Raw genomic sequence first — 15,425 nt, 5'->3', positions numbered from 1 at the left:
TAACAGACACTGTCACTCTAGAACTCTCCAAGCCACTGCTGCCCGTTTTATATTGTAGATGTAACAACTCTGATGACAATGGCCTAGGTTTTGCTGACTCCATGGAATATGCCTACACAGGTATCAGATAATAATGAGAGTACAGAGTAAATCTTCAGGGAGAAGAACAACATGAAAAGCTATCAAATTTTTCAGCAGAGGAATTTACTGTAATACTCTGGAAAAAACAGAGACTAATTAGGACTGATTGGCACACCAACTCAAGAAAGCGCTGGCCGCAATCAAGGAGCCCTGTGAGGGTCGGGAGGAGCCAAGCCCTGAGACACGGCCATGGCGGGGCCGAGCAGCAGGGCACACGGCTTCTGTCCCACTCAGCCAGAGCACAGGAGCAGCTCCACAGGCCCGGCTTCCCTGGTAACGATGGCTGTCTGCAGCTGAGGCCTGGCATTAATCAGAAAAGAAAAACTGATACACTGGGACTTTGTCAAAATATAAAAACTTCCGTTTTTTGAAAGACACTTAAAAATGTGAAAACAAGTCACAGACTAGGAGAAAACGTATACAAAACAATCATTTGATAAGGGAACTGTAGTCAGAATAAATTGTAAAGCTCTCAAAAATCAATAAAATAAACAATGCCAAAAAATGAGCAAGAGGCCTGAACAGATATCCTCAGAGAAGATATACAAATGGCAGCTAACCACATGAAAAGATGCTCAACATCATTAGTTATTAGAGAAATGCAAACTAACCCACATAAGAGCACTAGATACCTACTGGAATGGCTGAGGTGAAAAAGGCCAACCATAGTAAGTGTGCGTGGGCTCTCATCCACTGCTGGTGGGAGTATGAAATGGTGCAACCACTTTGCAAGACAAGTGGGCAGTTTCTTAAAAAGCTGGATACATATTAACCACACTATCCAGCTGCCCCACTCTTAGAAATTTACTCAGGAGAAAGTACAAAGACTTGTGCAAGAATGTTCATAGCAGCTTTATTTATAATAGTCGAAATTGTAAACAACCCAAATGTCTATCAATAAATGAATGCGTAAACCTGGTACATCCATAAAATGGACTAATATTCAGCAATAAAAAGGAAAGGACTACAAACACATTCAGAAACATAAATGAATTTAAAAATGATTATGCAGAGTAATAGTAAATGGGGGATAAAAAGATAAACTGTAAGAGTCTATTTACATAAATACCTAGAAAATGGATACTGATTTATCGTAACAGAAAGTATGATTCTTAGTCTCCTGGAGAGGGTGGGAAAGGCATTGGTGAGGGGGGAGAGGGATTATCAAGGTGCAAGAGGAAAATTTGGGGAGACAATAGATCCGTTCATTATCTTGACTGCAGGGATGGTTTCACAGGTATATACAATCATCACAATATATCAAATTATATACTGTAAATATGTGAATTTATTATATGCCAAATTATACCTACAGAAAGATGTCTTTAATATGGATGTTACATGAACAGTAACATCCTATTTTGGTTTAGTTGGTTTCCCTCAAGGAATCAATTACTTCAAAGATTTATTCTGCAACAGAGAAGATTCTACAGCAAGAAAAAGGAGTCAATGTTGAGAAAACTCACCTGATGATAATGATGTGTGGTCTGTATCAAATGCATGTACATGTTGTATACGAAGTTTGCCATCTGGGGCATATTCTTTATTATCTGTACTTCATGAGATGGTCTCTCTCCATTCTAGAAGAAGGCAAAAAGAAAGTTAACTATAGAGTGAAAAACGCTGAAAGCCAGCATTTTAATAGAAGCCCATGTCGCCATCCTATGTATGAACACTTTCCGGGTTTGGAGGACATAAGAATACTAAGAGGACATTAAGATGTAACTGAGCCCAGCAGTCCAAGGATTTCATGAAGAGGAGTGATTCAATTTAAATTCAGAAAAGGTAGAGATAAGAAGAGAGCTAAAAGTTACTAGCTTTTAATATAATTTCAGGCTGGTAAGTAAAACTTGAGTTTTGGTCTACGAATTGATGTAGAAGAATTAATAAGAAATGAGCCATCATTTGACTCAAGAGAAAAGGCAACATGGTCTAAAGAAGTGGTCTCCAATACCATATACGCTCCAAAGGCAATCTCAACATTACTCAGAAAGAAAATATTAAAATTATTCTTTCCATTTGTTTTTCTAAAAAATAAGAACTGAACATTTATTACTATTCAATGTATAGATGGTTCATCATGAGGATGACTATTTGAAAGTCTTTTTTTTTTAACCAATAAAGCATCAAAAATGTTGGCAAATAGCAGTCACATGTGAACCATGTGGGGAGAGTGTTAAATCAGAGGTCTGGGCTCTAGCCCCCAGAGTTTTGATTCAGTAGGTCTGAGGCAGCATGAGGTGATTTAGATAGACATGGTTTCTGACAACAATCTGAGAAACACTGTTTTACTGGAGCAGGTAAAGTGGTAAAGCAAACGAAGAAAATACAAAATTTGCACATCTTCCTAAACCATCCTAGAATAAAGATTAAGAACTTTACTATTTAAAGTCAATTACAAAATTTTTATCAAGTATCATCCTTTCTTACTGCAGGAACAATTCAGAAAACCATAAAGGTGAAACATTATCAAGAAAAAGGATATTACCTTAAAGTGACAAATAATTTAACATAAAGCTAGAAATATTTAGTTCAGTAAATACTACTTCTCAGAATTAAAGAGGAGGGCAGTATTGCTGATAAGCAGATGTTCTTTTGATAATGGTCACTTTCTGCAAAGACTGCGATGTTGTTACCACTATGAAATGTTGCTTTTAAAGCCTGGGAGGCTTTTGTTTGTTTGTATTTGTTTGCTTATTTTCTGGTGGCCTTACTGGGAGCTGCCTCTCCTGAGATGTAGTGCTGCTCAGCCCTCCTGACCCCCCACACTGTCTCCCGAGCAGGGGATGGGGAGATGCTCCCAGCCCTCAGGCCCCTGGGCTTGTGTCCACAGTATGGTCTAGAGCCCAGTTTCTAAGCCTTCTGTTCCTCCTGATCTACACTCCAGGTTTTTCCAGGTGTGTCTGTAGCCCTGGGTAGGAAGCACCTGGAGAGTGTTAAACCTGAAGGCACTAAGGCTCTGCCCCAGGCCTCTCATCAGGAATGTGCCTATTTAATACCCAGGCCACCAAAGACTGAGAACCTCAGAGCTTCAGGACTGTGTCCAGACTTCAGAGCCCAACACTCAAGGCTGTACATGACCCCACCCTATTACATCTCTCCATCCTTTCTCTCCTCCTCCATAGCAGCATTTCTTTAAAAAAAAAAAAAGTTCTCAGCATTATTATAAAATAAACACAGAGAATTTAATCATTTTTTTTTCAAAGAGGAGTGGGGGAAAGAAGTATCCTGTGAATATTTAAGATAGTTTTATTTAAAATTCAATGGATCCCTAAGGCATTTCATTACATGAAAAACACAAAGCTCAGAAGTCTACAACACGCTGACCTCCATGTAAGAAAGAAAACAACATAAGAAAACAAACAGGTATCTACTCCTTTGTGCAAAAGGAAGGATAAGTCAGAAAGTAAACGGACAGGTTACTACAGGAGTAGGGATGGGAAAGGGGAGGAAGAAGGGGGTGGGTGGGTGTGGAGAGGGACTGGAAACCAGTAGCAGGGATGAGGGGAGAGGGGCACTTCTCTGAATCTGCCTTCTGTTAAGTGTATGTGCTGTCTCCTCCCACCTTCCCACAGAATGTAAGCTTCTTGAAGGTTTTCTAAGAGCTAAACCATTTATTACTCTCTTATCAAGTAATTATTTAAGTTCTTCTTACAAAGCTGAAGAGAAGCAATATGGTACAATGGTTATTAAATGGACTCTGGAATCAGACTGCCTAGGTCTTTAAATCTTGGATTCTCCATCTACTAAATATGTGGCTAAACTCCTTAACTTGATCCAACTCTGATCCAGTTTCCAACAAAGGGAAAATGGGGTTAATAAGAAAACCTACTGAACAGGGCTGTTGCTGAGATGAAATAAGATAACATATGTAATGTAACACTTACTGAGTAGTCACCATGTACCAGGCAATTAGCTCTTTACATACATTATCTTACTTCATCTCAGTAACAGCCCTGTTCAACAGGTTTTCTCACTAACTCCATTTTACGCATGTTGGAAACTGGATCACAGAAGTTGTCTGATCCGTGAGTATTCAATAAATGTTAGCTGGTATTATTATTTTGACATAGAAAATCTAATTCAGCTCCTCAGTGTAAGAAGCACTCTAAACCAGTGATGGAACAATCTACGTGACGATGTTCCTTGCTGATGTGGTCACTTATTAACGAATGCTGCCTTATACAATGAAGAAGTCTTACCTTTCTACTGGTTGGGAAAGGTTCTGTTGGAATTATATGCAAATGAAGTGGGCGGGCCGTGAGCTGGCTGAAGGCTGGAGTCAGTTCAAAACAGTTTTGGAAGAGGGACACTCTGGCGAAGATATAAAGTCCAAGTCTGGCTCTAGACATGGCCACCACTAAGCGACGGACATCCCTTTGGGAACCAAACAAAATTAATTAATGTATTTCAGGAGGAATAACATATGTATGCAGCCTTTGATTTTTTAAACATATTCCACTAAACATTCCTGTTAAGCTGTGGCAATCAAAGGTTAAGCGTCTTAAAAACTTAACAGAGTAAACATTAAGTTAATCAATGCGATATAACTAGTAAACCAAGTAAGAAATTAATGTTTTATTACTAACCTCTATGGGTTTTTTTTTTGGTAGGGGTTGGAGGAAATCACAAAATAACCAATGCTCTGATTAAAAAGATCTAAGTAGCTCTATTAGTATTATGGTATAGTTTAGCTGTCAGTTACCAATTTACTGTATCGCCACCCGAATCAATCCAAACCAGCCCTTCCTCAACTTCACCTACCAAAGTCCCAGGCTCTGTCAAGGTTAGAAACGTCAAATTTTACTTCCTAGGTAACTCTTACCACACTGTTTTATACTTATTTATAATAATAATTACAAATACAAACAGAAAAATAGTATGATGACACAATATAACGCGATGTCTTAACTATGCATTTACTCTACTACCTATGCCCAATGCCTGGCCTGTCAGTCTCAATGTTCACATAAACAGTAATAAAATGCCAAAATGAATGATAAAATGAATGACCCAACTATACATGTACTTGATTATCTGAAGAATGATGGCAGTTTTCTTTATCTTTTAGAAAGAATATGTTCTTATAACTTTACCTGAATTTATCTGAATCAAATAAATTTATAAAAGTCTAATTTCACCTCACTATTAGTTAGAATGTGTTTTAGTAAGAAAAGATAGTTTTGGTTTTAAATACAGAGGACAGTTTGTTTCTTGAGATGCTCTTAGATGACTATTTAAATTTGTGGGTATTCTATAAAAGAGAAGACTTTCATGAAAAATGAAGTCTGGTACAATCACCCCTGATCTCTGAAAGTGTTAAAGAGTGGTACAGAGGTCAGATGTTACAAAGATCACACGACAACCACACAGAGAATGGCAAATGCAATACTTACTAAACGGCTTTTCTTTGTCTCTTCATAATGTGAGGTATTTGGCGAATATCCCTAATTTAGCCTCCTTTTCTATTGTGTTCTATGGCCTTGACAAGGCCCTAGTTTCCCTTATTAGGAGGGACTGTGCAACATCACATAATAGCAGTTATGTTGGTGGGGGGTACCCCCACCCCTCAAAGTAAGAGATGTTCATCAGTAGCTTTGAGGAATTTCTACATTTGTGACACACTGGATTCATGAAACAAATGTTATCTTCTAGGTTACTCAGGCCAAATTGTTTTTTATTTTCTCCACATTTTTTTGAAGCCTAAGGGGCCATGCTACAGGCGGGTAGTTTCAACACTAGTAACTGGATGTATGATGCTAGAAATACTCAGCATGAATTCTCATGCAAATATTACAAAGTAAATTATGGTTAAAACAATGCCGTCAGGGGAAAAGGAGGAGCAAGGTGGAAGGAGGTGACCTGAACTGTTGTTTTCACAGTGATCACTGTATTATGATACTCAGTTCTCCCCTTCTCATCTGGAGGGCCCTACCTCTAGGCAGAGCAGACATGGTGCTACTGCAGTGACAATGGACCTGTTCCTCTGAGGAAACTTTCCCCTCCAGCCCTCAGTGCCAAAGTGCAGTGAAATGACTTTATTAAGCCTGATCTCCACTGCACATGAAGACAGCTAGCCTGAAACCTTCTGTAGGTTGAAATGTAGGTATTTTCCAAGGATATATCTAATGACTCTCCCACTGGATTCTAAGCTCCATGGGGGCAGAGAAAGTTAGATTTTACTACTATATATCAAGAACCCAGCAACACCGCCAAATAATAGATGCATCTGAGACTAGTTGTTAAACGAATGACTGAACACTATAAACATAATGAACTACCAGGCAAAAAAAAGTAAAGAGTGGTAGCATGAATAGACAGAGCTGCTGGGAGCAGTATCTTGAAAGTAGGACAATGGGAACCACCACCTTCTTTCACAGTCCCCAGAAGATGGCTGGACAGAAACAACACTGTTAAACAACAAGCCATCACAGTGACAGAACCCTCTGAGGAGACAACACAGGAAAGTTAGTTTCACTGCTTTGCTCTGAACAAATCACAAGCATTTCTATTTGTAGTTGGGATATTCAAGTCAGTAGGGACAAGAACAATGAATGCTAGAAAAGGGACCAGAGCTGTCTCACAATTCTAGCTTCTAAACAGCTCCACAGTGTCCTAACAGGCCTCTGGAACTGAAGCTGAATAGTCTGGCTCCCGCTCCTAATGAAGTCTACCCTGGATGAAAAGAGATGCGGGTAAAGAAATATGGCAGGTGCTTCGAAAGCAGCCTAGCAGTTTCTTAAAGGGTGAAACATAAAGTTCCCATATGACCCTGCAATTCCACTCCTAGGTTTTTACCCAAGAGAAAGGAAAACAAACTTCCACAAAAAACTTGTATATGAATGTTCATAGCAGCATTAGTCATAATAGCCAGTAAGTGGAAACAACCCAAGTGTCCCCCAACTGATGAATGGATAAATAAAATGTAACATATTCACACCATGAAATATTATCCAGCAATGAAAAAGCAATGAAGTACTGACACATGCTACAACACTGATGAACTTAGAACATATTATGCTAAGTAATTTCATTTATATGAAGCGTCCAGAATAGGCAAGTCTACAGGATAAAGTAGAACAGTGGCTGCCAAGGGCTTGGGGAAGTGAGGGGAGTAACTGCTGATAAGCACAGGGTTTCCTGTTGGGGTGATGAAATGTTCCAAAGTTGCGAAGACAGCTGCATAACTCTATGAATACACTAAAAATCATTGAATTGTACACTCAAAATAGATGAATTGTATGGTATGTGAATTCTATCTCAATAAAGCTGTTACTAAAAAAAGAAGTATGGAAGGAAGGTTTCCTTGGTCTCTTGAAATTTCAAAACAAAATATTTTCCTACTTCTTAGAAAAAGAAAGATAAGAAAGATTGTATCTACAAACCAAAAAATTCTATAAAGAATTAGATAAAATTCGAGCTAAGATACCTAAGTTACCTGGATAGGTGAATCATAAATAATACATACACTGACATTTCCCCCTCTATGCTTCAGCAACACTACTGTCATCACCAGCATCCTCTGAAGAAGCTGGACTTCCAAAGGGAAAGTTTGGCAAATACAGAGAAGTTTAATTTATTTGGATAAAGAAAACTTGGATATGTAAGATGACAATGAAATTGGATTCTTTTTAAACTCTCCATTTATAAGCATTTTATCATCATTTTCTCTTTAAGTTTCCAGAAAAGTCAGGCAAAGAACAGCACAGAAGTCGTCATGGGAATGTGAAAAAGACAAAAGCACGACAGAGTAAGAAAAAAGGTGGGAAAGAGAGAAGGCAGTATTCACATATTCATACTGTGAGTTTCTGAGAGATTTTAATTATGTAAATCATAATGATGCCCTATTCAGACAGCAGCTATAAATTTCAATGCAGAAAAGGAACCGCTTTTTAGAAAAGTTAGTCTCCAAATACATGTTTGACACTTAAGCAAAAATAAACTGTATTTTAGAATGTTACAGTCTTAAAATGATTTCTTGAAATATTATACCTTTGCTTACTCTTTCATAAAAGTTACCGGTCTAATGGAACCTGATCACCAAAGTCTTGACTTATGAGAATATTATGAGAGCTTGAAGAAAATTTTTTTATACCCACAAAATAAAATAATAAAATGAACTCTCCTTATAGTTTTGCTAGTAAGTCATAAGAGATGAAGGTTTATATAAAACTAAATGGCTGCTTTGTAATAAGAAGATATTATTCCATAAATCTCTAGCACATAAATACATCACAATAAATGATAAAAATAGACTACTGTTTGTTTTGACAAGTCTTAATCCCGAGAGAACAAATGGTTCCTTTATCCTTTAACACTGAAGCTAAAAGACTGTGTGGGGAAAAGTCAGAAATCCTACGCAATGAAAAATTTACTCTTAAGATTTTTACCACTTCACCTTCTTTAATTTCTGATATTAAGCTTCCAACAGATATAAGATATATATATTAAGGTTATATGATTAAATGCTATCTCTGAATGTTCCTGAAGAGTCAAAAAGTTAAAATTACTAAAACATTTAAGATTCAAAAGATTTAGAAGCCATGGCAATGACTAAGTAACTACAAAGAATCTGACAGTTACACTCCAACAAAAATCACTAAAAGTTGCTATAGCAATGAATTATACTTTAAACTTAAAATTTAAAACTACTTAGCCACAGAAGCTCAAAACTGAAGCAGATACTAAAGTTTCATACTATTATAAAGGTTCTTCCTTACATACCTCAGATGGCCCACTGCCCTGGTTCGTACCAGAGAAAGAAGAATATAATCATTCTGTTGACCTTGAAATCTGTCAACAGTTGTCACCTAGGGGGAAGAAAAGAGATACGGTATATTTTCAAAACACGGTAACAAAACCGTAGAGAGATCATTTAAATAATGTGCTAGAAATAAAAATCTTACCCTTAAAATAATCAATCCCAAAAGAATATGACTATATACTTGGAATTGAAAAAACACGTTAATGAACAATGAATTTCATACCTTTTTAGTGTTGAACAGTATCCTACTGAATGAATATACTACAATTTGTTTATCCATTTACCTGTTCATGGCATCTGGGTTGGCCCTTGTTTGGGGTTATTTTGAATAAAGCTGCAATGAATATTCATGTATAAGTATCTTTGTGTACATGTTTCACTGCTCTTGGATAAATATTGGGAGTGAAACTGCCGTATGGTGAGTGTTTGTTTAACTTTATAAGAAATTGTCAAATTGTTTCCCAAAGTTGCTGTACCACTTTCAACATTCACCGGCAATGTGCCAGTTCCCGAGTTCCAGTTGCTCCACATCTTTGTCAACACTTGGTATACTGTCAATCTTTATAATTTTAGCCATTCTATTGGGTGTGTAGCAGTACCTCATAGTAGTTTTAATTTGCATTCCCCTCACAATTAATGATGGTAAGCATTTTTTCATGTGCTTACTGTCCATTTGTATGTCTTCTTATGTGAAGTGTCTATCCAATTCATTTGCCAATTTTGTCCTGGGTTGTCTACATTTTCAATGACTTTTAAAGTTCATATATTCTGAATGCTGTTTGAGACCCAGGCTCACACGCTGAGAACAGCAGAGCAGAAGGATGAAATGAACCTTGGTCCTTGATGACACCATTGAGCCACCCAACCCTGGAGCCACACTACTTTCACCTTCTTGTTATGAGACAGTAGCTTTCCTTATTATTTAAGCTTTCCTGTTAGTTATAAATAATAGGACTCAGACCCTGAGGTTCTTCTATTTCGTTCTATATTTCAGAGTCATTAGTTCCTCATTCTCATTCTCTATACTCCTTTGGAGTATTCTACAGTGTCTGTTCCTTCTCACATTCCTTTCAATTTTGTCTCTACTTCTTTGATTTTGTCTTGTTTCCTTCCAGTTCACATTTACCTCTTCCTGAGTTCTTCAATTTCTCTGCTCTGTAGCTTTCCCTCACAGAAATGGGTACTTTTTAAGTATTTTAAAATTAACAGCCAGATGTGTATTCAAAATTTTCATCTGTTCCAGGCCAGCATGTCTTTGGGAGCGTGTTATCTTGTCAACTAGTATGTTTTGATGTTCTTTCCCTCATATATAAATCAAGCAAATGCTTGTTCCCCTCCCCCTCTATTCCACAATTGAGTAAATGAGTGTCTTAGATCAGCTACATGCAAGAGGTTAGGCTGGGGTGAGTGATTTTCACAACAGATGGTTCTCCAGTTTCCTGCTACTACAGAGACAGTTTATTTTTTGCAAATACAGCTCACCTGTAGGTGTTTCTGAACTAGGAAGGCTCACTCTAACTCCCGCATCTGTTGTTGAACAACAGGCACGTGGCTCTTACACTTCAAAGTATGCCACTCACTTTCGGAAAAGTGTGTTTTTGCTGGCATTTTCAAGACTGGTCCCCTAAATTCTCTTCTTCCCACATTTTCTTCCTGATCTTAGTCACCTGATCTGTGTCATGTCACTAAAAATGGAATTTGTTTCCTGCTTCTCCCATTTTCCTCTTACTTGTAGATGATTTCCAAGAAAAGGTGAAAGAGCTTTTATACAGCCATGTTTACAAACAAACTCCTGTTTTCATCATCACCAATACTACATTTGTTTTGTTATTCTAATTTTTCAAAACTTTATTGATAAAATCAGCATCTTTTTTATGTTATATTATTCCATCATATCACATAAAAAAGTATAAAAAATCCTAAAGTCTGAATGTGTTTTATGATTTTCCTTTATCCTCAAGAAAAAATACTCCCCTGCACACATACACTCAGTAAGCAGTACAGATTGTATCTTCGTAAAACAAACAAATGCTACAATTCCTATTTCTACTATAACAGTACATAGCTTCCTTAGACATCACTTTTCCTACAAAAAGTTTTAGAAACTTTTTTTTTATGATTACTATCAACAGAAATCTTCAATGTGATAGCTGAGATAGACATTCACAGCACACTAATAACACTGTCAGATAGGATTGCCAGAGAATTATTTACAGAGTTCCTATTACTTCATTTTCTTATGTCTTACACGGAGATAGCAAAGAAACAAAGTAACTCACATAATAACATAAATAACTCACAATGTATATAACTCACATAAATAACTCACAGTATATATAAATCTTACTATTTTGCCAACATGATGAATAAGAGAACATATTATAGTCATAAAATTACCTTATTCGGTCTTCCAATCAATGGATTGCTCCCACAGCGTCTATTGATGATGTCACGAATAAGATGCTTTTGCCCGTTGTATGTTGTTAGAATACTGATCTTGTCAGCAGGGTAACCAAGTAAACACATGTACATAAAAAGTGCCACTACATATTCTGCCTCTCCAAGATTCTATAATGCAAACATTAATCAGATTGTGCATTTGCTTCCATTTACAGAGAAAACAGTTAAATAACACAATTTGTTCACTTACCATACCTCAAGAAGTAAAGAGTTAACAACTTGGGCCTTTCATAAAACCGAGAAATAACTTATCTCAGGTTAACACTGATAAATAAAAATACAGTACATGGTAATTACTTCCCTTTGGCATTTGCAATGTATTTGCAATACACAGAACAACCATAAAATAAAAGTTACCAACTTAAAGGCTTAATATTTCTGGGACCACAACAAGTACAATACAACGATGCTGTATTCTGCTACAGTGTAGCGCAATGACAGTTATGCAAAGAAATAATAACACAAAGAAGCAAGGCAACTAACTTAGAAGCCAGTAGAAAATCCAGTCTAATAGCTTTTACATCTAGCAATACTGTAGTTGACTCTATTTTTACACAATGTTTTTTCTTCTTCCTCATATTTCTTAGTATTTTTTTGTGTGTTTTGTGTTTGTTCTCTTCCTGATGGTTGCTGCCTCTACGCAGACCACTTTAGGTGGTTACAGGATGTGCCCTCAAATTAATCAGTCTGGCTTACTGTGACCTTAGAGACTCTGGTTAAAGATTGATGGAAAGGAGTCTAAAACCAAGGCTTAACTGAACTTGAAAGTGAGGAAGCACACACAAGATTGTTTAGTCCAGCTCAGCAGAGACTAAATTGAAAGTTAACAGATGAGAGAAGAAGGTAAAATGAGAACATAAACATAACATGAAAATCAAAAAAGAAAGACAAGAAACTGGATTTCATGTAAAGGCAACAGGAAAATTACAGAACGACCTTCAGAAAAATCATTTATATTATGGTGACATGATGACACACAGCTTGAATTATTTCTAGTTCTTTGGAAGACAGGAGCCACATGACTGTGTAAATCTTTCCATTTTCTATATTGATAGCAAACTATATTTATTTAAGTATCAGCTCTAATACAGATAAAAGAATAAATCTTTGGGGCATAAGCTGCCAAATCTTTTTGTATAGATTATCATTACGTATTTCTATATGTCTGTTTGCTGTTCCTTTCTAAAAATAAAATGAGGCACTACAGATATATTTTGCAACCTGATTTTTTTTCATTTAATATAGCACAAACATTTTCTCTGTCAGTAAGCCAAGTTATAATGTTATCATTCTTAGTGGCTATTCAGTTTTTCATTATATGGACTAGGTAATAAATAACGTAATGAATCCCTACTGACAAGACATTCAGGTTGTTTCTCCTTTCCAAAATAATTTGCAGTACAAGAAAAAGTGTGATGAACATTTTAGCATATAATTCTTTACAAAATCGTCTGATGTTTTTTAGGATAAATTCCTAGAAGTGAGAACACTGCTTTTAATACATGCTAACAATCTGTCCACCAAATTACCTTCCTACTAGCACTGTATAAGCATAGAATTTCCCCAAACCCACCCCAACAGAATATTATCAGAGGTGATATAAATCTGTATCTTTTTTTGCAAATTGCATATTGTCATCTTATATTTTTCTTTTGGGGTATTGATTTCTCTTAAAGCATTTATAAGAGTTCTATATACATTCAGACTCCTTCGGACTTCAACCCATTGTTTGTTAAATGCTGAAAATAAATTTTGCTCCCAAATCAATCAATATTTTTCTGTATTATTTTTGCTTTCAGTAATGAGCTTTAAAAGACCTTTCTCATCCCAACATTACATATTCTTCAATACCTTCTTTCTAGTGTGCTTATAGTTTCTTTTTTTTTTTTTTTTTTTGGTGGATGTATCTTTCTTTAACCCAACTGAAATGCACATTTCTGTGCTGTGCGTGAGGTGGGACCTCACTTTCTTTTATTCAATGGCTTGTCAAATAGTTCAGTAACACTGACTTAGGTAGTAAGTCAGCCAGGCGGGTGCAAAATAAATGTAAAAATTTCATGTTTCTTCTTACCTGATAAAAGTAAGGATTAGGTTCAGATTCTCCGACTCCCTGAAAGTCTTCAACATTAATGAGCTGGAAGTCGTACAGCAAGCCAGCATTTGCTGTGCTGAACTCTGGCAAGAGCTGCACGTGGGGTAGGTTTCCTAGGTTCTTGTATCGCCAGTTGTAGAGGTTGCACAAACTTCAAAGACAAATCCCCCCACACCGGAAGTATTAGCAATGTCGAATCCCTCTCCGTGTACATAAGGGGGTTTCTAAGGAACTGTGCTCTTCCTTTTAGCTTTCATGTTACTCATGTTGAGCTCATCTTAGCAACAATGCTTTTTCAACCTTTGCCTCTTTACAAGAACTAATCAGAAGAATGACGATATTTAAGAAATCATAGCTCTACTGCATTCTCTGAGGTGAATGCTATCTTTATTCCTTAAATAAAAAAATCCGGGAAGAGTCTGCAAAGTGAGAAAAATTTTGAGGTAACTATGAGATGGGGCCTGTACATTTTATAAAGTAAGAATGGGTGTGTTCTGCTCTTATTCACCTTTAGCTTTAGCTTTAGACCTCAAAATGATAGTAATTGTATACCTTTTGGGGGCATGAAGAAAATGGAAGTGACAGTAAAACGAAGTCCTTCGTTTACAAGGAACTTAAATTAATCTCAATGAATAAAGTGAAGGAAGTAATTTGGTCAATTTTTACATGCCAGGCTGAAGGCAGTAAAGGTACTTTCCAATTTATAGATTTGTATCCAGGCAAGTTCCTGGATAGCAAGGACTGCTAGGAGTCTATACAGAAGATGTTAGTAATAGTTAGATCATGAAACTGATGTCCTTGAATAGGAATGGTCTCCCCCTCCCTCCCTGTCTCCTTTACCTTGCTCTGGCCCTCCCCTGGGCATCGAGGTCCACGGTAGGAACTCCAACCCGAACAAAGCGAGTGAAGAGAGACTGCTCCATGTTTGAATACTTCTGAAAGGCCATGTTCTTAATGACTGGAGGTAACTGGTGATGGTCACCAATCATAATCCATCGTTTTAGTCGGCTAAAACCATCCTGAGGATTCTAGAAATTGAAAGTGAGGAAATGGCAAAATACTCTAATTAATACATTATCCTTTTAATCTCCAATTTATTGTGTAAGATTCTTGTATTCACAAAATGGCTTTATCAGCTTACTAATTCTTGCTATTCACCAGCTCCAGAGAGAGGAATCTGGCAAATTTACAGGATGATTGGTATGGGTACCACTGCTTGTGGTAGGCAGTGAGTGAAGGAGGATGAAGAAACTGAGAAGGCAATCATGGAATTATCCTACTTTAACAGGTGGGGTAACCCAATGAGGTCTGGGAGGTTTAGATCAGAATTAGGCAAAGGAAGCACAGAAAGAAACAGATGCTCAAGCAGGAAAATAGAAGGATGATAAACATCTTGTATCATCATTACACCAAGAGCCAGTTCTGAACCTCCCAAAGCAGTAAACATTCTACCTTAATTTCCTGTATTAATTCAATTTCCTACTCTACATCTCCTTGTTCTTGAAATATATTCTGATAAAACACATTCCTAGTCCCAAATAACTCGGCTTATAAAACAACTTTTGGAATCCAGATTATCTGTGAATTAGAGTAGCTTCAATTCTTCAGTTGGTAATTTCACACTTTGCTGTTTACACTTCCTTAGTAAAGAGTATCGTACAATAAGAAAACATGCTTAAACATCATTTAACTAAAAAACAATCAGGCATAAAATAAAAGTATTGTACCCAGTGCTCAAAAACAATTCTACAAACAACTCTTAAAAAAAAATTTAAAAAAGCCCATCTTCCCTCAAAACTGAGTAACAATGTAATTTTCTTGATTAAAATTATTGTCTTTTCAAAACTTAGAGATAAATTGTGAATTTTTAAATAGTACTGCTGAAACAATACAAACTACTAAATGATCAGTGAAGAGATAAAAGGAAGTTTACAGGCTAAAAATAGAATACCAAAACATAACGAAGTT

The 15,425-nt window shown here is 36.6% G+C and overlaps 1 protein-coding gene across 5 annotated transcripts in view; it reads right to left on the bottom strand.

Annotated features, from left to right (window-relative positions):
- The window catches only part of AQR (aquarius intron-binding spliceosomal factor), a 98,769-nt gene that overhangs the window by 16,363 nt on the left and 66,981 nt on the right, over positions 1-15,425 (bottom strand). For all 5 annotated transcript variants that reach the window (XR_012073390.1, XM_072962716.1, XM_072962717.1 and 2 more), the window contains exons 29-34: positions 14,298-14,485; positions 13,437-13,608; positions 11,303-11,473; positions 8,866-8,951; positions 4,344-4,518; positions 1,608-1,721 (exon numbers count right to left, since the gene is read on the bottom strand). Coding sequence is in view for 4 of the 5 variants with exons in the window: in XM_072962716.1 (XP_072818817.1) it covers positions 1,608-1,721; positions 4,344-4,518; positions 8,866-8,951; positions 11,303-11,473; positions 13,437-13,608; positions 14,298-14,485 (906 nt within the window). In the remaining variant the exon portion in view is untranslated. The remainder of the gene's footprint in view (positions 1-1,607; positions 1,722-4,343; positions 4,519-8,865; positions 8,952-11,302; positions 11,474-13,436; positions 13,609-14,297; positions 14,486-15,425) is intronic.

The sequence above is a fragment of the Vicugna pacos genome, chromosome 6 (assembly GCF_048564905.1).
Source record: "Vicugna pacos chromosome 6, VicPac4, whole genome shotgun sequence".
In the NCBI taxonomy this organism is placed as follows: Eukaryota; Metazoa; Chordata; class Mammalia; order Artiodactyla; family Camelidae; genus Vicugna; species Vicugna pacos.
Note: the sequence above shows the minus strand (reverse complement) of the source record. Positions and strands in the feature narration are given on the sequence as shown.